The sequence below is a fragment of the Triticum aestivum genome, chromosome 3B (assembly GCF_018294505.1).
Source record: "Triticum aestivum cultivar Chinese Spring chromosome 3B, IWGSC CS RefSeq v2.1, whole genome shotgun sequence".
In the NCBI taxonomy this organism is placed as follows: domain Eukaryota; kingdom Viridiplantae; phylum Streptophyta; class Magnoliopsida; order Poales; family Poaceae; genus Triticum; species Triticum aestivum.
In genome coordinates this window covers 23,495,422-23,516,781 of record NC_057801.1, presented here as the reverse complement: position 1 = coordinate 23,516,781, position 21,360 = coordinate 23,495,422, and the positions used below count along the sequence as shown (strand labels likewise).

Genomic DNA, 21,360 nt, shown 5'->3' with positions numbered 1-21,360 from the left:
CAACATCAATTTTTGGCAAGAGGCTTTTTTCAGATGATTATGTTGAAGATGATGATCAAAAAGGCACTAAAGAGCAACCAATCCATGTAAGTGACTACCTTCATGAAAATTTGATGAACAATTTTTTCCTTTTTCATGGAGCTCTCTTGACCCCTTTCTTTTATGTAGCATCATCTTTTTTTTTCCTGTCATACATTCTAACAATAAATTGTGTGTGCATGATTTTTTGTAGGTGTCTCCGGATGTTCAAGTTTTGGGGGAGAGATCATTCAATGGTTCATGCTCTAGTATGGTAAACACGGCAGATAACTTATACAACACGAAGCTTTCTTTAGGCTCTTCATCAAGGGATAAAGAGAATTTGCCTCCAAAAAGGATAATACACCCAAGCAAGTTTCTCTGCTCTCCATATGATCACAATGAGAGAGGACCTCTTCAGCCACATGAGATAGAACTACACAAGGGAATAGTGGCACTTAGCAAAGTTGAACCTCATAGAAGGGTTTTTTTTCTGAACTAAGATTCTTTTTTTTGGCCGTGATTTTTATGATTTCTGATTTTGTGTTGCCTTCACTAACAATACTGGTTGTTAAACCACCTGCAGCCAAGTTGTTGTCTTGATTGATAAAACCACCCTTTTCCTTGGACAACTCGGTGATTCATTTGATGCGGCTGGTCATGTGGAAGCTTATGTTTTCAACGTTTTTTGTCGGATCCTGTTTCGAGAAAATCATCCAAGGAGGTCAAAAAGACACTACTTCTTCACTACACTAGGTGTAAGTACAAATAAATTTCATTTTCAAGCACATCTCAACATTTTTCTACTGAGGATTTTTTTTGTACAAAACTTTACTGGACTTCTTGGGTGGAAGCTCAACAATTAAATTTTATTCTTCCACAAAACCAGGATTATTTTCTTGGGAGTTGGTCCTCTGAAGAAGGAAGGAGGGAAATGAGGAGAAAAGCACTTAGAAGCTTCAATGGAGCTGGGAAAGCATTGCCTCTACACGAAAGTGAACGTGTACGGTTGATTGCACGAGACTATATTTTTAATTTTGATTTTTTTTTCTTTTTTAGTATTGTTGATTGTTTTTTTTTGCAATCAATTTTTTTGCAACCTAATTCTGTATACAAAAAATGCAGATGTTCTTTCCGTCAGTTCATGGTGAGCATTGGTTTTTGTTCGTTGTCGACATTATAGCAAGAAAATTTGTCTTCCTAGATTCATATGTTGAAGGGAACACACCATTCCATATCGGGATCAGAGATTTGATGGTTAAAACACTTTTCCTAATCTTTTTCTTTTTTATTACTTGTCAAATTAAGCTGCTAATACCCACACCCATTTCCATTTTTAATATGAAACAAACAACGCCTGTGGCAGATATGCGGGAAAACTAAAGGAATAGCTGTCTTCATCCCAGCATCCTCGTCTGTTATGATTGTGGACGGAGATTTCCCACCCATGCAATGCAAGAATGTCTCAAACAACCATTGAAAGGTGTCAGCTGTTTCATTCTCTATGATAGAGCAAGCCAACAAACAGTTCTGGCCATGTCCCATGACACCAACAAAGGGAGCAAACGGGAGGTTGTATCTATTTGTCTTGAATGTTGTGTCGAAGCTGAGGCAGTCTCCATACAGCTCATACATTTTCCTAGAATATCCGTCAGCCCAGAAAATGCACAAAACTTTACTTGCGTCATCAGAGACTTTAGTTGTTTTGAACGCATAGTAAAAGTGTGGATCTTCAGCTTGTCTCTTCCTGAAATATGTGAGCACCTGCATCATGTCATTTTGATTGCTCTCTTTGCCAATGGTTGTTCTAACATTGCTTACATGCTTTTTGGTGTAAGGAGTGTTCCCGCCTCTCAAGTAACTTAGGATTGCTATTATTTGTCTTGTTTGTAGCTTCACAACATTGAAAGTTCGGATTAGGAGCTTCTCCTCGTCTGTCATGTAGTTATGAGAACGAAGGTATTTCACTTCTGTGTGAGGACTCAAATCATGGTTGTGCTCTAGGTTTATGGTTGTTATCACCCACTTCTCATCCTTCTTGGTGACAATAAGCTGAGCTTTACATCATGTTATTGCAATGGTGTTTACTTTTTTCTTCCTTGCGTTGCGATAGGGCTCTTGTCCTGTCTTCTGTTGCCTTGTGTCACGTCGTTTCTTCTTCCTATTCTCTTGTTCTTCTTCATCAATTACTCTTCCTGACCGATTGCACTTGAAAGTTACCCGAGTTGCTGCACTGCCTCCTTGTTTCTTGCCACAATAGCGAGATGCTTTAATCACAGAAAAACCAGCAATTGAGGCATACTCATTGTAAAAGTTGTAAGCTGCATCATCCGTATCAAAGACCATGTCCACATGGGGTACGTGATGGCTGCGCACTTCTTGGCTAGCACTTTGAGCAGCTTCTATACTGTCATTTTCAAGGAATATCAGTATGTCTTCCTGTGTTAATTTTTGAACTTCACCAGTTGTACCACTGTTCTCTTGTTCTCCAGCAGTTGTAACAGCAATTTCAGAGGCGTTTTGCAACAACGACAAAGAAAGATCATCCTCGGAATCAGAATCATTGTCAGAAGCAATCTCATTTGACACCATAGAGCCGTTTTTGTTTCCTCCTGCTTCTGTCTGCATTTCATTGTCCCAGTTCAAATCATTCAAGCTTTCTGAAAATCGATTGTCAACAAAAGGTTCAAGATCTATATCATGTTGGTCATCGACTTCAGATGTATGCTGAGCTCCACCGCCAGCATGTGCTTGGAATGGATCTTCTGAAGATACACTGTATCGCCCAGTTATCATGTACATATCGTTCTGTAGAGAGAGTTTTTTCATAGTTATACACAGCAGTCAAACAATTTTTGTTTACGGGACATAGACACAAGTTTAAGCAGGAAAAAACATACCTCAGTACGAACAAGGCGATCTTCTTGTTATCGAGATGATGCATTTCTAGCACCCTGAAAAGTAAGACAACACTAGTTAGTTTCATTTTTGTTTGATGTTTTTAATGTTTGTGGGTTTATTTTCGTAAGTTAGTACAATTTTTATCTACGTCAAGCAAACACGAGTATGTTAGTAGAGAACCTCTTCTTCAGCAGCAAGTAGGAGTTGCATGTATGACATAGGGGCTTCATAAGCGACCTTGTTTGCCTGCATCATTATTTCTTGTAAAACAATCGTAGTAGATTTTCTTTTTTTTATCCCATTTTCTCTAGACTGTAAATACTTACAGGGGGTTGGAGCACAGCAGACACTTGGTTGTACTCACCCACTGAAGTATGTGCACCCAGGTTCACAGGCAAGTTTGCCTGCACAAAGAAGTTTTAACATTAACAGAAATGTCTACTGACAATTTGAAAAGCAATTTTTTTCAAAGAGCACAGAAATACCTGTGTATTGCCTTGATTATTGAAGATACCATACATAGTTGCACTCACTGGAATATTCAGGGCATTCCTTTGTGTTCTGTTAATAGAAGCATGTGGAAGCCTCTGATTTTGCATCCAGAGGTGTGTTTGTTGCATCCCTTGGTTCCAAGCACTAGAATTCAGCCACTGTTGCTGCTGGCTATTTTGCCCCCACCCCCCTGTGTTTTTATGTGTTTCCCCATAATAGTACAAAAGATCAGACATGAAATTTCTGTAACCAAATAACCAGAATAGTTCAAGCAAGATTCTGAAGTTCATTTAAATTTCATTTGCTTTTTTTTTGTAGTCACTAACCTGAGAACCAAACATAGTAGCTCCATAGGGATCAAGAACTGCTGCAATCAATGTCAAGAGTTTCTTTGTCAGGTATGTGAAGGATGCATCACCTAGGAAGAAAGCTCCATGTTTTTTTACGAATTTGCTCCTATGGGGGTTGTTCTGTATGTTTATTATTGACTTTATTTTTTGCCTTTTTGTGTTTTCACAATAGAATTCTGAAGAATAAAAGGGCAAGATAGTACAAGAACAGAGACAAGAATGCATGATCTGGGCAAGGAGAGACAAGAATCCTAGATCTGGAGAGGGGAGAAGCATGCATACCCTGGTGAGTGCTTTGTGCCCTCTGATCTGTTCCTGCTCCTTGCTTCTCCTTGCCTGCATCCATGTTTTTCTTGTCTTCTCTCTCTGCTCCTTGCTTCTCCTTGCCTTCTTCGACCATATCAGCTTCCTTCCTCTGCTCACATTGCCATTTTTGAGGGGAAAGGTTTGTGCCCTGGTGGCTGGGGCTGGAGGAGGAAGGAGGAGGAGTGGGGGTGGTTGGGGGTGAGGGTTTGTGATTTTTGTGGACGGGGGGCTGGATCATGTGCTGCGATCAGGAGAAGAACAGGGAGGAACAAAAAGCAACGCAGCTTTTTTGATCCTGTACAGCTGGGCAAGGGCTTTATTTTGTCTTTTTCTGTTTTTTTGTAAAGCAAGAACAACCTTTTAGTCGAAAAGGCCCAACAAGAACAATCAAAACAAACAAGCCAAAAGGCCCACAAATAACAACAGAACAGCCCACAAATAACAACAGAACAAAGGGCCTGGGATTGGATTCAGCCCAATTGGGCTTTGTGCGGGAGAGAAAGGAGGCTGGCTCGGGCCTGCCAGATGATCGGGCTGAGACAGATAGCACACGACGTCATCACCACGTCATTCGACTGAGACCAATCTATTTCTCAGTCGAACGAGTTCCAGGCGATCCCTTTTTTTTATATAGAATTGGCCCCTTCTTATGCTTTGGTCATGCTCCGCCACTGGACAAGGACCGGCCGTTAGTGATGGGCTCCGTTTTTGCCATATCACTGTTAGACCCAACTGTGGCATTAAAGGAAAAAAAACTCACCTCATTCCTAATATCCAATCTCCAGCCATGAAGGTCTGTTGTCACATTATGTGTTTACAAATATGGACATTATCAATATTTAAGAATATAAAATCCACAGTAAATAAAAGCAGGCACGATTTGCTTCTTACTTGGATCTTTAGATCAATTCAACAAAAAAATTGACAACCAAATAAAATGTGATAAAATGCAAAGAAAATCATCTAATTATCCCTAGTGGGATTGGTCCCAAAAGTATTTACAGCAAATTAATTTGCGAGAAAACCTAAATGTTTCCAAAACACGAAATTGTTAAAAACCATTTCTATGTATAGTACTATACAATTATCTATCATCCCACTTCAAAATAAATTTCTTATAAGTATTTTTTTATTTTTAAACCATCTAACAAATGCTAGAAACTATGATATTAATATCACATGAACAGTTTTTTTGCGAGAACACATGCATATTGTCTAGTCTAGAAATGATCATAGTTTGACCAAGATCTATTTTTGTATTCCAAACTTTCCCAACTGAAGCCTCGGAAATTTTAATACTAAATTACAAAAACAGAGATGGATAAATCTGGTTTAGGTAAAAATGCTTAACTAAAAACCTTCTTAAAAATCCCGGGAAACATGCCTGAAGAAACCTAGTTCTATTTGTGTTTTGAAGTGTATTTTCTCTCAGAAATGGGTTTCTCTTTTCAACTGGAAAAGGCATATGAAAACCAATGATCGTATGGCATTTTTTGGCTCACAAATCTTGAGCCGCTGACAAAGGGACGCCTGATGGAACTCCATACCTGGAAATAGGAAAGTGTGAGAAAGTGAACCATCTCACTGGACACTCATCCAATGCTTTGTTAACTCAATCTAGCTTTTTAAAGCTTTTCCAAAACCAGATTTCTTTTTTAACTAGAGGCCCTTGAATGCCCAAACACTGCAAAATTTCTAATAGGTCCTTGCACACCGCAAAATTTCTAATAGGTCAACCATTTTGAATTAGCAAATCTTGATTTGGGGTTTGTCTAGCTCTCATGTACAATGAGAAATTAGTATGTCTCATCTAACTTCTACATTGTTGGGTTTTACGCTGGGATTCGTAGGAATTTTGTTCTTTTTTTATGTGTTTGCTTAATCAAGTAGGGTAGGAGTTAGACTAGACTTTGTTAATTCTCATCCAGCAAATCCGGATGTAGCGTTACCCACGAGTGAAGAAGCGTGGTGTGGACGCAATGCATTTTATCCATCAGTCAATTCCGGACGTACCGTCAGTTATCCTGTTCCATTGTCAGCGTACCCATGCTACAATCAATGGAAAACGCGCATATACGGTTTTAGTCAACACTTTGTCATCATTCTATAGTCCTTATCCACGCATATGTGATAGAGAGCTGCCATGTTTGCGTATTCAAGTCTGCTCCTTGCATTGGTAGCGATTTCCACGCGTTAGGTCATCCATCGGTGTCACGAGGCTACATATACTGCTGGCCGCTAGCTTGCCAGTTTCAAGCGCACAAGCAAGCTCAGTAAGCACGCCATGGGGATGAAGCGATGCATCGTTCCTAGCATCTTGCTGATGCTTTCACTGGAGGCGGCCCTCCTCATCGCCGACCGCCCCTCTGTAGACGACGAGGTGGGTACCATTCTCCTGCCGAGCCAAGGCCAAGGTACGGTTGGGCGCGCGTGAACTCCTTTCTCTAGTTCATGGCTTCATCATGCATCCATGATCCATGAAGAAACTGATCGCAGCTTCACCACGTTAACTGAGGGCTCGCAGTTGCAGACCAGCAAGCAGCCATGGCGGCGCCGAGGCCGTGGAAGTGCTGTGACCGGCCGCGGTGTACCAGGTCCATCCCGCCGATCTGCACCTGCGTGGACGAGGCGTTCGAGTGCGCCTCCACCTGCAAGGCATGCGTGCCGTCGACGCGGAACCCGTCCCTCCAGGTCTGCCAAGACCAGTACGTCGGCGACCCCGGGCCTATATGCCGGCCGTGGGAGTGCTGCGACTCGGCGGCGTGCACCAAGACAGACCCGCCGACGTGCCGCTGCGGGGACGAGGTCGAGCAGTGCGCTCCCACCTGCAAGAGCTGCGAAGCGTCCACGTCGAACCCGTCCCTCAACGTCTGCAAGGACGCGTTCACCGGGGCCATCCCGCCCACATGCACGCCGCCAGAGGCTCTTGCCGCCGGCGGTAACTAGCACGCGCACGCGTTGGTGTGCACCATGATCGAGTCGCTACGTCCCTACTCCTTCCTTGCTGCTGCAGCAGCCTGCAGTTTGTGATTATACATAAAATAAAAAATGGATAAGCAATCATGTACTCCCTCGATCCCAAATAAGAGCATCTACAGCCGGACTTGGCAAATTCAGGCCCTCAAACGCCCGCGGACACGTGACGTCTCGACGTGTCCGCGGACAATGACCGGGCACACCTTAAATTGTGTCGTCCACATCCGTGTCTCTCATATCCGAACCCCTATATCCATACTATATCATGCAACGTCGATCAAATTACGTAGATTAGCTCCCGACATAGAAATTGCAAAATGGTTCACCAAAAGATCCACCAAAGTTCACATAAACGACGGACAACATTATACTACATCTAAAACTTGAAATTAAAATCAACCTCACCACTTCCGGGCCGTCCCTTTCACCTTCTGGTCGCCGGCATAGCTGTAACCATTGTCGGCTGGTGGAGGATCGTCCGATTCGTCGGAGGAGGAGCCACCGTCGTCGTCGGAGGAGGAGTCGATGATGACGAGGCCCTTGACGCACTGGACAACCCGGTCCTGCTGGCGCCTGAGCTTGGCCAGCCGAGCTGTCTCCTTCGCCTTCTCCAATGCTCCCGCTCGGACTGCTCGATGGTAAGCCAAAGATCCTTAGCGTTCTTCCGGCGGAGCAGCCGAGCGTCCGTCTCCGCCGTCGTAAGCGACCGGCAGTAGACCCACGTGAGGGGTCGCTGGTCCTCCTCAAGCTCCGCCGGTAACCTACGCCGGCGTTGGACAGAGCTCTCCACAGCCTCCCTCTCCCTTGCCCGCTGCCTCTCGCGGCGGGCGGCGCGCGCCTCCGACTCTGGCGTGCGCATCCGGGCGGGCGGGGAGGGCACAAGCACCCACCGCTGCCCACGAGGGGGAGTAGCAGCCAGCAAGGTGAGGGGACGGCGTGGGGAAGCAGCAGCCGACGAGGCAAAGGGACAGCTTGGGGGAGGCGCCGATCGCGCTGGCCGCCTGTCAGAGCTGCGCATGGGCCGGGAGGGGCAAGTGTCGACGTCCGTGATGCGCCGACGGGGAAGCGGCGGCTTGGCGAGGCTGCAGAACCGGAGCTGCCCCCGGTGTCCACCTTGGATAGCTCCAAGGCGACACGGAGGGCAAGCTCATACTTTGGATCCACATCTTCATCGGAGAGGCTGCCGGAGCTTGACATTGCGCCGGATTCGATCGGAATCGGTGAGGGGAGAGGAGAGGACGGAGTGAGAGAGGAGAGTGAAGTGAGCTCGAGTTTCGGACCGACGAGGTCGATGGGCTTTTTCGTGGGGCATCCATGGGGTCCGTAGTGGGCTGGGCTTGTCAGGCGGACGCGCCCGGACCACCCCATACCCGCCCCACATTCGGGTTGAATATAGGGGTGTCGGTCAGTCCGGACGTTTGAGGCCTGTTTGAGGCGTCCGTCTAGATCGAAAAAACGTGACCAGGCAGCCCGCCCGGGCGTATGTGGCGGCTTTGAGAGGTCCGGCTGTAGATAGATGCTCTAAGTGTCTCAACTTTATACTAATTTTAGTAAAAATTTATACTAAGTTTAAGACACTTATTTTGGGACGAAGGAAGTACAAGACAGAGTTCTATTCAATCTTATCTTTAATAACTGAATGGTGCGGGTGTCTTCCATTTCATGATGAAACGGCATGAACCATGAAACTGCATGAAACTTTCATCCAGTTTGACCAAAGTTCTATTTCTAAAATCATTAATTTTAGCTACTTGTAGGTTGCCTGAAGTTTGAATTTGAGTCATTTAATTTCTTGGTAGTTGATTGTTGTTCCAAGATTCGTGCTTCGTTTTTTTTCACGACTGTGATGTTTGTTCCGTTGGGCTTATATTTTCAATTGACCCCATATTTGGGTCAGTCGATTTGCTACTGATCTGAAGCTTAGTAAATGTGCGATCCAGCCCTCCTATCTATCTGTTTGTTTATTTTCTGTTTTTATCTGTTTTGCTTTTGTTTTTGTTTTTTCTTTGTTACTTGATTTTTATTTTTATTTTGTGGGTATTTTTGGAATGTTGGGTGAGTGGAAATGTACTCACATAATTACTATGTAATATCTGTGAAAACTACACTATTTTGTTATCATTGCATGCTACAAAAATTGCAAGTTTAAAACGAAGTTGTGTGCAAGTTTTGTGAAACTTTTTTGTTATCTTTCTTCATTAAACGGCAATACTATTGCTCCTAAGAAGGTAAGTGTCCAAATCTTATTCAATCGCTGCCGTACAGCTAGGCTCACCAGCAGCTAGCGTAGTAGTGCTACAACATCACATACAGCAGCTAGCACAGCCCATCTCTTGAACAACAAACGGATATCAGAATCAGAGCATGCACTTGGGCCCGGGACTGCCGTGGTAGGTCTCCCGGCACATGTAGCCGGAAGGGGCCGACTCGTCCGCTCGCTTCGCCGGCTTGCAGTTCTTGCAGGTGGGGAAGCACTGATCGACGACGTCCTTGCAGCCGCACCAGCTCCTCTTGGTGCACACGGGGTGGTCGCAGCAGTCCCACGGCCTCGTCTCCTCCGTCACCGCATCTGCAACAAGATCCGCGACGAGCTCACGCACACATCCAGCTGACTAACTATAAACCATCTGAGGCTAATTTCAAAGCTCACCGGAGTGGAGGCGAATGATGGCGTCGTCGGCGACGGCGGCGCCCAGGACGAGGAGGACTGCGAGCGAGAGAATCAGCACGACGGCGGTGCCGCTTCCCTTCATGGCTGGTTGATTGATTATTACTGCTTCGTTCCCTCTCTGTGTGTATGTGTGCTTGTGGGTTGTTCATTTGCACCGGTATATGTAGCCTCCTCGGACCAATCGGGAGGCGACACGGAGACAAACCCAGCTACTGATTATGCGAGCTATAGCTAGGTAGATCTGGATCTGGAGACGAGCTGCGTGCACAAAAGCTGCTGCCACGTTGATAAAGGCAGGCACTGCCGGACGCGTGCGTCACGTGATCTACTGCTTGTTAACTGCACGCATGTTGCGCGTGCATGACTCCATACATTGAGTTGAGATTTGTTTTTACCATATCCATCCAGGATTCCAGGCTACAAACATTGAAGAGACACGAGACATATCGAATCAAATGCATGTGCCCACGTACGGCTGCAGCGAGCTTAATCGAGGCACTCCCAATCTCGATGCAATGAGATCAGATGTGATTAGAGTATGTCAACTAAGATAAGATGAACACGTGGCAATCTCTATTTTTTGAATAAATCTTTCGATATATTCATCAACTGTAAGGTAATACCAACAATGCCAAAAGTAAAATTACATCCACATCTGTATACCACTTAGCAACGACTACAAGCACTAGAGCGAGCCGAAGGCGCGCCGCCTATATCGCCCCTCTATCATCAGAGCTGCCGAGCCGAGCAAACTTTTTCGTAGTAGACAGTCGGGAAGTCGTCGTGCGAAGGCCCTAGAGGACCAGCGCACCAGAACAGTAACCGCCGTCGATGAAGAGAAGCGTAGATCGGAAGAATCTAAACATGAACATAACCGAACGAAGAATGGATCCAAGTGGATCCACCAAAGACAAATGCCGACCAAATCGCGCGAGATCTGCCAGAGACGAACTTTCACAAATACTATCTAAATAGGGGTTAGGCGAGGTGAAACTTATTCTATATTCAGAAAGCCGGTCGCTGCCTCGCCTTTCTGAGGAAGACAGAAAACCTTACCAAAACTCAAAAAAAAAAACTATAAGCAAAGCTCTCCCGCCAGCAAGGACTGAGATCCACCGCGTCTCCATGACGTTATGTGCCTTGGTGCATGAACAGAAGAATCAGCATTTTATAGGAGGTGTATCCGTGACCTCTCATATCTCGGTTTTAGGCTACAAGCTTCGACCGGTTTTTTGTTTTTCTGTTTGCTATTTTGTAAAAATTAAAAAAAATATTTGCTATCCTTTTTCTTTTCCTTTTTTGTTTTTGTTTTTATTTGTTCATTTATTTGTTTAAAAAATTCATGCTTTTTAGTACATTTATATTCTCTATTTTCATTTTAAATTTAGGATTTGCTAATTCTCGTCTAGATGATTTTCAGCTATGTCACATCTAAATTGTTTAATACACGATCAAATATGTAAGTTTCGCTAACCTGTTTTGTTCATGCGCACTGTGCCTCGTGTCGTGCTTGTGCCTTTGTTGTCGGGCTGGTTTTTCGCGTCGCCCTGTTGGCCATTTTCTCGTTGTGACATGTGTCTGCGTGGGTGTGAGAATATGGACCTCTGTTTCACATGTGTTGTGACTTCGTTTTTTTTTGTACAGATTTGCTAAATCTCATATAGATGAGATTTAGTCACGTCTCATCTAAGTTTTCAAATTGTACGATTTTTGTTGCCGAACTTTTCGTGCATTGCTTTAATCCATGCAGTGTTGTCATGTTGTCGGCCCATTTCACGGCTTGCGTCCGTTTTCGGCCGCTATGCATCCGTTTTACGGCCATTTCGCGGTTTTGATTTTGATTTTGTGCAGGCTGCAGCTTCTTCCCCTCGCGTGGGTGCGGTTTAGTTTTGTATAGAGTAACAGGACTCGCTGCGCTCTTTCTCTCCCGTTGAGCTGTGGTTCCGTTTTTATTTCCTCTTTTTTTGCTTTTCCTTTTTATTTTTTGATTTTGTTTTTTTTGTTTAGATGCATGAACTTTTTCGGAACTCATGATTTTTTATTTATTCTTTGTATGTCTTTTGTCATTTTGGCCTTTTTATTTTTTATTCTTTATTTATTTGCTTTAAATGCATGAACTTTTTTCAAAATGGAGTTGTTAATTATCATCTAGATGACATTTAACAATGTGTCAGCTAAGTTCCTAGCAGTTTGATCAGTTCTCTTTAATGGAGATGTATCTAATGCCTCCCGGTGTGGACATGTATCTTCCTCTTGAAGAGATGAATTCCGCACGGTGTTCTTGCTTTTTTGTTATGTGAATGTTAGAATCCATGAACCAAGTGGAGTGGGAAACAATTTCAACTTAAGTCTTATTGAGCTAACTGAGCATGGTTCTGGTGGATTCTGTCAATCCGGATTCAAGTCCTAGCCTTATTGCGGGTGGTCGCTTTTTCTGAATTCATTTCAGGAATTCCCGGTGATGCTTGGAGAGATTAATGGCGTGAATGCTTTTGGATATGATATGTTGGGAGTCGAAGAACCAATTATGCCCTCCCCTCAAAGCCCCCGTGTCTCCCCCTCGAGCGGCTGCTAGGGTTCCCGAGCGTTGCCACCTCCACCCCTCCTCCCCTCCTCGCTGCCACCCGAGGAGGTCGCTGGGCAAGCCCGCCCGGCCGTGGGTGACGGTGGCTGCGAGGCCCTCGTCGCTCCGGCCGCAGAAGATCTGGATCCTTGGGGCGGCGGCCCATGCCGGTGTGGTGTTACCATTCTTGCCATGTACGGCATTCGCAGGGGGCTCAGGCTAGCATCCTTGACCATCTGGGTGGTGGGGCGTCGGCACCTGGCGACTGCAGCATGGACGCCTCCTTCCTTGCCAAATGGGAAGGTCTGTCACCCCTTCTCCATCTGCGTCTGTTTTCCTGCGGCTTGCTGATGGATCCAGTGGAGTTTCGGGTTGGTGGTGCAGATCGGGGCTGGGGCAAACCCCTGGCTTTCAGCCCGTCAGCGACGTCGACCTTTGGGCAACGTTTCCTTCTTGGAGGTAGTGTTGTGGTTCCCATTCTTCCCACCTCTGTTACCTCTCCCAGGTGAAACCCCAAAATTCGGCCTTCATTGGGCAGCGACGGTGTCGTGTGTGTCGTTCTCTTCATGGAGGCATTGCTTGGGGAGTTTTGGGTTCAGGTGTGGGTTGCTGAAGGTGGGGCTTTGGCCGGCGGCGGGTGCAATGACGGTGTGGTGTCTCGTTACCCTGTTGTCCACCTCTCTGCTACTTCTCTTGGTGACTTTCCTGCTGCATTCAGACGTTCCAGGCTCGAGTAGGCCATGACCTGTGTTTTCTCTGGACCTTGGTATATGTTCTGTCAAGCTCTCGGTGAGCATATCCCATGTCTGACAGTACGTCGTCTTTCGAGTCAAGACGAGAGGGTTGTGGCCCTCTTCGCCGGTGGAGGGAGGTGTTGTTTTCACCTTTCCAGAGCTCATCCTTGTTCATGCCATCCATTTAGTTCAAGTTGTCCTAGCGGTGCTCCTCCTCTGTTTGTCCTTAGCGCCTGGGAGTTGCGGTCATCGGCTTATGCTAGTTGTGCTCTAACTATGTATCTCTAGTAGCTAACTCTGCAATGTGTTGTAAATTCAAAGTGTCGTCTTGTATCTTTCGGATGTTTCTTGTTGTCATTTTCTGTGTCATTTATATTCTGTTCATGTAGTCTTGCTCAGTTGATGGCTTTGTTAATTCAAAACCGAGTTAGGTCTAAGCCTACTTCACGCTCAGGCTGAGTCTTTTCTCTAAAAAAAAAGAACCAATTTCGATCTTCTCCTCGTGCATGTTATGAGAAACGATCCAAAGAGTGCTCGACTAATGGCTAGATTCCTCAAGACGAGGCCACCTCAATGCTCCGAGCATTTTCCAGGTCTCTCAGATCTAGTTGATAACTCTAAGCTGTTCTCGAGTCCGTAGGAGGGGCTTCTTCCTTGACTTCACTTGATTTCTTATTTTCCCAGAGATTAGATGAATACTTGGATTTTGATCCCAAGGCCAGGAAATGGCAGAAAAGCGGGAGAATTTAATAAACTTCTACATGATTTTTAAGACCCGTACGTTGACTGTCCAACTCTGTGACTAACTATATTAATCAAGGTCGAGACATGAAAGAAATTCACAAATTAGCACATCCATGTCTATAAGCAGTAATTTATCCGAGTCTATATTTATCCGAGTCTTATGCTCAACTTAAAGCTTCCACCCTAAAGGCTCTTACTTCCGCCCCTCACATTGAAGTGCATGCTAACACTTGTACCCCTAAATCCGTTCTTGATTTCTATTCTCTCCGAGAGGAAAATAAAAATTGAGAGCCCAAAGAGAGGAAGGGCTTGTGTCTTGCATTAAAGATGAGAAAAAAAATTCAGTGACCTCTTGAGCAACCAAAAGTAGTGTGTTGTCAAGGAGGGAATTGAGTTTCACCCCTCTTCCAAGTACAATAAGAATGATGCTCCAGCTCCACAATAGAAATAGTCCTGGTGCAAGAAGGGCACAAGAAGAAGGAGAAATGAAAGGAGAATTTTGGTGCTGGTAGAGTTACTAGGTAGAAGGTCATTCCAATGATATTGTCCCATCATGTGAAGCATCTGCATGCACGTAGAATTAAGTTTGCACGGTGGTAGCTCCTAAGTGTTTTTGTCCCATCTAAACCTAGAGTTATGTATAGGACTACATGGCAAACTAAAAATTGGATAATGGAGAATAGGCTTCTTCCCCGCTCCAAGGCCTTCATATCTGGAGATATCCAAGGCCTCCGCTTGTGGACATGCATGATGTCTTCCTCTTGAGGAGATGAATAACCCACTTGTTCGAGTGGGACACTTTTCAAATTGAGTCTTGTTTAGTGAACTGAGTATCGCTCAATTGGTTAGGTTAATTACATGTGGTGGATGTGCGAGATGCGGAAACGTCTTACCCAATCTAGGGCGACGTGTTGCGTGTTATATAGACAAGGTGCGAACCTGATAGCGCGTACAGGAGTTTGTTGGAGATTACATGGAGATTACAACTTGGAAGGGAAGAAATACAAGAGATAAGGAACTAGTTAGTTACAACAGAACATATCTGCGCCTAACTATCTATCTATCCAACGACCATGAATATCTCCTGCAGATGTCGATCTCCTGTACCTGAATAACGTGTTTAACACCCTCCCTTAATCACAACTTTATCAAGTTGAGATTATGTTTGAAATCTTCAAAACTTCTTGTAGGCAACGGTTTTGTGAATCCAACTGCAATCTGATCTCTGGAATGCACAAACCTAGTGTCAAGTTGCTTCTTGGCAACTCTTTCTCGTACAAAGTGAAAATCTATCTCAATATGCTTGGTTCTTGCATGAAAGACAGGATTAGCAGATAGGTAAGTGGCACCAAGGTTATCACACCACAAACATGGGGCTTGGGTACCTATGACAACAAGTTCCAAGTTCCTTCAACATGGATTGTACCCATATAATCTCAGCTGTAGCATTTGCTAATGCTTTGTACTCTGCTTCTGTACTGGATCTAGAAACAGTAGCTTGTTTTCTTGCGCACCATGAAATCAAGTTAGGACCAAAGAATACTGCAAAACCACTAGTTGAGCGTCTATCATCTAGACATCCTGCCCAATCAGAATCTGAGAAAGCACTAATAAGTGTTGATGGTGACTTGCTAAAATTGAGACCAAGATTGAGAGTATTCTTGACATATCTGACTATACGTTTTGCAGCAGTCCAATGAACTGTAGTGGGTGCATGAAGAAACTGGCAAACTTTATTAAAGAGCAAAAGATATATCAGGTCTAGTGAGTGTCAAGTACTGCAATGCTCCTACTAGACTTCTGTACCTTGTGCTGCCATCTTGATTTAAAGGTTGCCCTTCTGTAAGAGACAATTTTTCTGAGCTTGATAATGGAGTAGGTGAAGGTTTACAACCTTGCAAGCCAGCTTTCTTAACCAAATCTGTTGCATACTTTTCCTGATAGAGATGAAGTCCATCATCATGTTTCTTCACCTCAATTCCCAAAAAATAATGCAAGTTTCCAAGATCCTTGAGTGCAAATTCTGACCCAAGATCCTTCAAGAGTCCTGTTATGGCCTCATCTGAAGAGCTTGTGACAATAATGTCATCAACATATATGAGAACAAATATATGTGTGTTGTACTTATTGTAAATGAACAATGAGGTGTCAGACTTAGAAGGAATAAAGCCAAGAGTTTGCATTTTGTGACTGAGACGAGAGTACCACGCCCTTGGAGCCTGCTTCAGTCCATATAATGACTTGTCAAGCTTGCACACATGAGAAGGTGCATTCTTGCTCAAAAACCCAGGAGGTTGCTTCATGTACACTTCCTCTTCCAGAACACCATGAAGAAATGCGTTCTGTACATCTAGCTGTCTTAGACTCCAGCCCCTGGAAACAACAATAGACAAAACCAGGCGAATGGTGGGTGTGACGCGCGCGTCGAGTGCCGAGACGAGGGGCTGGTACTCCATATCCAGCCCATGCAAGATATACGAGATGAGCTCGTCATCCTGGATTGGTTTGCCGGCGGCGACGAGCTCGTCCGCGAGGCCGCACATGGAGGCAAAGTAGGTGGCGGCGCTCTGGTTGCCCTTCTGTGCGTTGATGAGGAAGGTGCGGATGTTGTTGACGCGGCTCAGCGACTGCGACGAGTACATGCCCGCGAGCGTCGTCCAGAGCGCCTGCACCGTGGTGACCGTGGTCATCGTGACGGGCACCTCCTTGGAGAGGTTGCTCAGCAGATATCCGAGCACCTGCTGGTCCTCCCTGACCCATAGTGGGTGGAGAGGGTTGGGCTCGAAAGTCTCCTTGTCGTCCTTGTCCTTGGCGGCGAGAAGCTTGGCCGGCTCCGGCGAGGTGCCGTCAACATAGTTGAAGACACCGGCGCCACGCAATTGCGGCGTGATCTGTGTGCGCCATAGCACGTAGTTCGTGCGAGAGAGTTTCTCAATGACCTGCCCATTGAGGCTAGGGTGAGATGCGCCGGAGGAGGAAGACATGGTGTAGGGCACGATTGGAAATCGGAAGAAGCTAGATGGGAAGTAGGAAGGCTCTGATTACCATGTGCGAGATGCGGAAACGTCTTACCCAATCTAGGGCGACGTGTTGCGTGTTATATAGACAGGGTGCAAACCTGATAGCGCGTACAGGAGTTTGTTGGAGATTACATGAAGATTACAACTTGGAAGGGAAGAAATACAAGAGATAAGGAACTAGCTAGTTACAACAGAACATATCTGTGCCTAACTATCTATCTATCCAACGACCATGAATATCTCCTGCAGATGTCGATCTCCTGTACCTGAATAACGTGTTTAACAGTGGAATCTGTCCACACGGGTTGTCCAAACTCCGCGGTTAGCTATATTAATCAAGAACGAGAAAAAAAGAATCAAGTGACAGTTACCCATCATGTAGGAACAATGAAAGACATTCACAAATTAGCACATCCATGCCATATAAGTAGTAGTTTATACAATGAATATTGGACAAATGAATGAATGTCTACACAAACCAAAAGATATACACGACTATCAGAGAAATTAATGAATATGTACACAAATATAACATCTATATGAATAATTTAGGTAGTGCTCTCCGGTCTAATCAAATTCGAATAGTAAGCAATGCCCCAAGTCTTTAGAAATCAACATTGCCCTCCTTCTGAAGCCTGGCTTTGCGCTCCTCCGACAACATGTGTGCGAAATTGACCAACTCCTCCTCATTTGTACCCCTATTTTGGTCGGGCTCATTCTTCCCCGTCTCGGCGTTAACTTTGCACACCTGCCTCTTGAGAAGCGCCTTGCCAACGTCGATGAGCCGGTTGAGGTTCTCCTGCGTTGACACATCAACGGAGGCCGTCTCGCCCTTGAGCTCGTCATCCTGGATCCGGAGGTAGCGCTTCTCGCAGTGAAGCGCCTGAAAGAGCACAGAGGCGTGGATGTCGACAAGGTCGGCACTGGCCTGGCTAAAACTGTCGATGATGGGCGTGGCGCCCCTGTTGTAGAGCCACCCCAGGAGGCCCCACTTGCTGCACTCGGCAGCATCAAACTTTTCTTCGATCTTGGCGGTACCGGTGCCCAGCGAAAGGATCATGAACTTGCCGTAGTCCGCGGGCTTGATGGGGAAGAAGTCTGGGTTTCCCATTAGGATCTGCTTGCTGACGTCCGTCATTGCCAGCAGGGTCTGTAATCTATCCATGTCAGTTGTCAAACAGAGAATGTTCGATACATCAACATCATTACCGGATGATAGTCAACTGTTTCCATACATCAACATCATAACCGGATGACAGTTAATTAACTGTTATACTATTAGATGATAAGCTAATCAATTAGGTTAGCAAGTCTCACTAATTGAGGTGGCGTGTCGTGTTAGCACGACGAACTCACCGGATTGTTTGCAGCGACGCCACCGTCGATGAGGTTGAATTCCCGGACCTTGCCGTCCTCGTGCTCTGTCCGGAAGTGGTGGCCGGGGAGGTAGGTTGGCGCAGCGGAGGTGCTGATGCAGACGTCCGATAGAAGAGCGTTCTTGGATTTATCCTTCATGGCCTACATACATGTTTCATATGTAAATCAGCAGGCGTGGTGCAACCGTGCAAGCACATTTTTATTAATCTGTTCTTCACACATCACATACGTTGTAAGTCGAGAAGATTGTGGGCTGCAGGAGTTTGATGTCGAAGGTTGGGATGACGACGTTGTTGAGCGTGTCGCCGACCCGCATGTCGCCGAGCAGCTCCTTGACGACGGAGTGGAGGTACTCGCCGTTGTACTTGGGTCCCATCATGCTCCTCATCAAGCCAAAAGGCCCTTTGCTGCACGCACCACAGAACATACATACATAGATCCGTCAAGATGGTCGACCATGCATGCAGGAGACTGTTTTAGGTAGATATGTACGTGCGATTTGTGTACCTGGCTTGAGGGAAGATATTGGGGCAGTGGTCAAGGTAGAACTGGTTGATGTCCTTGGCGGCGAAGAGCGGGCGACCTGCATCATCGGGCGCGCTGAGCATGGCGGTCACCAGCCCGCCCGTGCTTGTCCCGGCGATCACGTCGAAATAGTCCGAGATCCTCGCCTCCGGGCCGTCAAGATCCTACATACATATATTCATGGCAACTCATTAGTGCTGGTAATGTGCATTAGATCACACAAAGCGAAAGGTGCGTGCATCAGTGCATGTAAGAGTCTTCAATTGGGAACGTACCTGGAGCTTCTCCTCGAGGAAGGCGAGGATGGTGCCGGGGATGATCCCACGGACGCCGCCGCCGTCGATGCTGAGCACGGTGACGATACTCCCGTAGGAGGGCGGCGGCGACCTTGGGCTCCCTAGCGACAACGAACGCGCACCGCGGCTGAGAGCACGCTGCGCGGCATTCATCAGGATCCGGGGGCCGTTCCTCCTCTGCCCCGCCCCTTCCGCTGCTTGCATGGCCGGCGGCATGGTTACGATGGACCTTGTTAACCTGAAACTAAGACCACCTGAGAAGAGATTCCTGAGCTCGCTTTACGAAAGTTGTACGATCGGCTCGCTGGTTCGCTTGTCTTTGGCACTTTTGTGACGACGGCGTTGTTGGTGGTTGAGGGGCACGCCCGTGCACCATATTTATATCCATGGAATTAGGAAAAGTCGTGCTCCCCGCCGGAGCGCCGGAAGCATCGTGCATATGCCGGCGGTTCACTACGTGCGACGAGTCAGCAAGTTGAATTGAAGGAGCCAAAGACGCGGGGACGGGAGCCGGTCATTGCCGTGGGCTGAAGATGTGCAGCGTGCACACGCTAGCATTGGAGGATAATTATTCAAAATTCCATGGACCAGGCTGGCGTGAACTCCTCGTCCAATAGGGTGGTGCCACTCTATTTCGTGTGGCTAGCCCTAGCGTCCAGAGTGAGTGGTGCTCCGTCCGCGGGACACGTACCGACAAGGTCGGTACTCATTCTTTGTTGTTTACCTGGTTCGTTTACTCTTGTGGAATGTTGGACGGGTAAACGTTCCTACGATGAGAAGTTTCTCCTGCACGAAAATTTGATGAAGGCTCCTGCAGTCGAGAGCGTCAAATTAGTAGCTTCCATGTGAGAGAGATATCTTATCCCTGCACGCACACCAGATATTACTGTGGTAATTAAATTACTTGCAGGTGAAACTACTGGCTTGTCATCAGAAACAAAATCACAAGTGAATGGAGTACTGGCTGAGACACACTTGTCAACTTTTTCCTTTTTTTACATCACATAGACTAGTTCAAGCTGAGACACACGCAGAAATTCCTATTTGAAGCTCTCTACGGAGAATTGCATAGAAATCACACAGAGCAACTATTTGGCCGGCCCAATTTACCGATCGAGAAAAGGGATGATAAAAAGGCTCCAGTAAAAAGTTAAAATAAATCATTTTACTACAGAAGGTATTTAGTTTTTTTATTTTATGATGACAATAATATTTTCAGATAATTTAAAACATATCCTTGAATTTTAAAAATACTCTTGAATTTTCTGAAAATGCTTGTCTTTAAAACAATCTCTGTTCAATCTAATTTATGTGTATATTAATAATTTTATCAAAATTTAAAATTAAAAACATACATCTTTTTTGAACATTATTATGAAATTCTATATTTTTAAAAAATGTTTACATTTGTAAAGTAGGAACTTTTTTACAATTGTGAACATCTTTTAAAAAAATCGAAATAAATAAACAAATAAAACAAACAAAAGACTGGTAGAGGAATGAATAGAAAAGAAGACAACGTATGTTAAGTTGGAGCAATGAGTATTCTAAGCCGAATGATATGAACTAATACTCAGGGGCTCAAGCACAATGATCTCACAGATGCTATAGACAAGATCAGGCTGACTCTGGTAAGGGATGGGCAACAACGGGGCATGTGCGGCTCGCTATGATGGTAATAGTAAGTGTTTCGTGGTCCAAAGACTTCTATGGTATTTTTATATAATAGATGCAACCCTTTTCTCTTTCAAGCACAAAATTCGTACGCAGACTAGTTCAAGCTGACACCCATACATGTTCTTCCTAGTACCTTCTTTTGATTTGCAACTGTGGTTTTGAATTTAGACCGCCCATTCGTATCGCTATAACTATTACTGTAGTTGTAATTTTACTCTCTTCTTTCTGATACACCACTGGTGTGTTGGCTGATGATGCTATATATAAAATGAATGCTGAGCAGCACTGGTTCTCGTCGTGGTCTAGCTGTTTCAAGCAACAACTCTGTAGACACGTTCAAGCTGACACACAAAACAGAGACAGGTTCTGTCTGATACTTCAACTGAGTTGCAGTTGACGGTTTTAAATTTGGACCACCGACTTTTTTCCACAGCGGGGCATATCCCGGGCAAATGAAAAGCCTAGCACCCCCAGCTACAAGGGCCCCGGCCCATGTACTACACAACACACGCTACTGTTGTTTCACCTTGAAGGAACCACGACCGTCTATCTGACACTCACTGCCTCAACTTGCCGGAAAAACGCACAGCGACAATATGCCATAAAATCATAGGACGTTGTCTCCAGACAGGTTTCCGGAGTGCTCTTCTGGGTTTTTTCTCCTATCAATTTTCTTTGATTTTTCACCATTTTTTTCCTGCTCTTTTTAT

At 45.4% G+C, this 21,360-nt stretch overlaps 3 protein-coding genes and 1 long non-coding RNA gene across 5 annotated transcripts; 2 read left to right on the top strand and 2 right to left on the bottom strand.

Moving 5' to 3' along the window:
* Positions 1-608: 608 nt before the first annotated feature.
* LOC123064454 (uncharacterized) lies at positions 609-1,280 on the top strand. The gene is made up of 3 exons (XR_006430702.1): positions 609-776; positions 908-1,021; positions 1,144-1,280. It is a non-coding gene; the product is annotated as an uncharacterized lncRNA (long non-coding RNA).
* A 4,973-nt stretch (positions 1,281-6,253) lies between these two features.
* LOC123068331 (Bowman-Birk type trypsin inhibitor) lies at positions 6,254-7,179 on the top strand. Of its 2 annotated transcripts, none has more exons than XM_044490902.1 (2): positions 6,254-6,481; positions 6,592-7,179. In XM_044490902.1, the coding sequence occupies exons 1-2, from the start codon at positions 6,352-6,354 to the stop codon at positions 7,011-7,013; spliced, it is 552 nt and encodes a 183-aa protein (XP_044346837.1). In that variant the 5' UTR covers positions 6,254-6,351; the 3' UTR covers positions 7,014-7,179. The 2 variants fall into 2 exon arrangements, with proteins under 2 accessions (XP_044346837.1, XP_044346838.1); XM_044490903.1 differs by having other exon boundaries at positions 6,308-6,481; positions 6,598-7,179.
* A 2,085-nt stretch (positions 7,180-9,264) lies between these two features.
* On the bottom strand, positions 9,265-9,858 carry LOC123068333 (Bowman-Birk type major trypsin inhibitor). Its single transcript, XM_044490904.1, has 2 exons — positions 9,694-9,858; positions 9,265-9,612 (listed from the first exon to the last, which is right to left on the bottom strand). Exons 1-2 carry the CDS (start codon positions 9,794-9,796, stop codon positions 9,401-9,403), a joined length of 315 nt encoding a protein of 104 aa, XP_044346839.1. The 5' UTR covers positions 9,797-9,858; the 3' UTR covers positions 9,265-9,400.
* A 7,478-nt stretch (positions 9,859-17,336) lies between these two features.
* Positions 17,337-19,300, bottom strand: LOC123068328 (patatin-like protein 2). Its single transcript, XM_044490900.1, has 5 exons — positions 18,953-19,300; positions 18,660-18,841; positions 18,382-18,559; positions 18,132-18,293; positions 17,337-17,925 (listed from the first exon to the last, which is right to left on the bottom strand). The coding sequence occupies exons 1-5, from the start codon at positions 19,187-19,189 to the stop codon at positions 17,380-17,382; spliced, it is 1,305 nt and encodes a 434-aa protein (XP_044346835.1). The 5' UTR covers positions 19,190-19,300; the 3' UTR covers positions 17,337-17,379.
* Positions 19,301-21,360: the final 2,060 nt, after the last annotated feature.

Coding starts and splice junctions, on each gene's coding strand:
- LOC123068328 (XM_044490900.1), bottom strand. CDS start 19,189: ATGCCGCCGGCCATGCAAGCAGCGGAAGGGGCGGGGCAGAGGAGGAAC. Junction 18,842..18,952: donor TCCTCGAGGAGAAGCTCCAG/GTACGTTCCCAA, acceptor ATATGTATGTAG/GATCTTGACGGCCCGGAGGC. Junction 18,560..18,659: donor AATATCTTCCCTCAAGCCAG/GTACACAAATCG, acceptor TGGTGCGTGCAG/CAAAGGGCCTTTTGGCTTGA.
- LOC123068331 (XM_044490902.1), top strand. CDS start 6,352: ATGGGGATGAAGCGATGCATCGTTCCTAGCATCTTGCTGATGCTTTCA. Junction 6,482..6,591: donor CCTGCCGAGCCAAGGCCAAG/GTACGGTTGGGC, acceptor GAGGGCTCGCAG/TTGCAGACCAGCAAGCAGCC.
- LOC123068333 (XM_044490904.1), bottom strand. CDS start 9,796: ATGAAGGGAAGCGGCACCGCCGTCGTGCTGATTCTCTCGCTCGCAGTC. Junction 9,613..9,693: donor CATCATTCGCCTCCACTCCG/GTGAGCTTTGAA, acceptor ATCTTGTTGCAG/ATGCGGTGACGGAGGAGACG.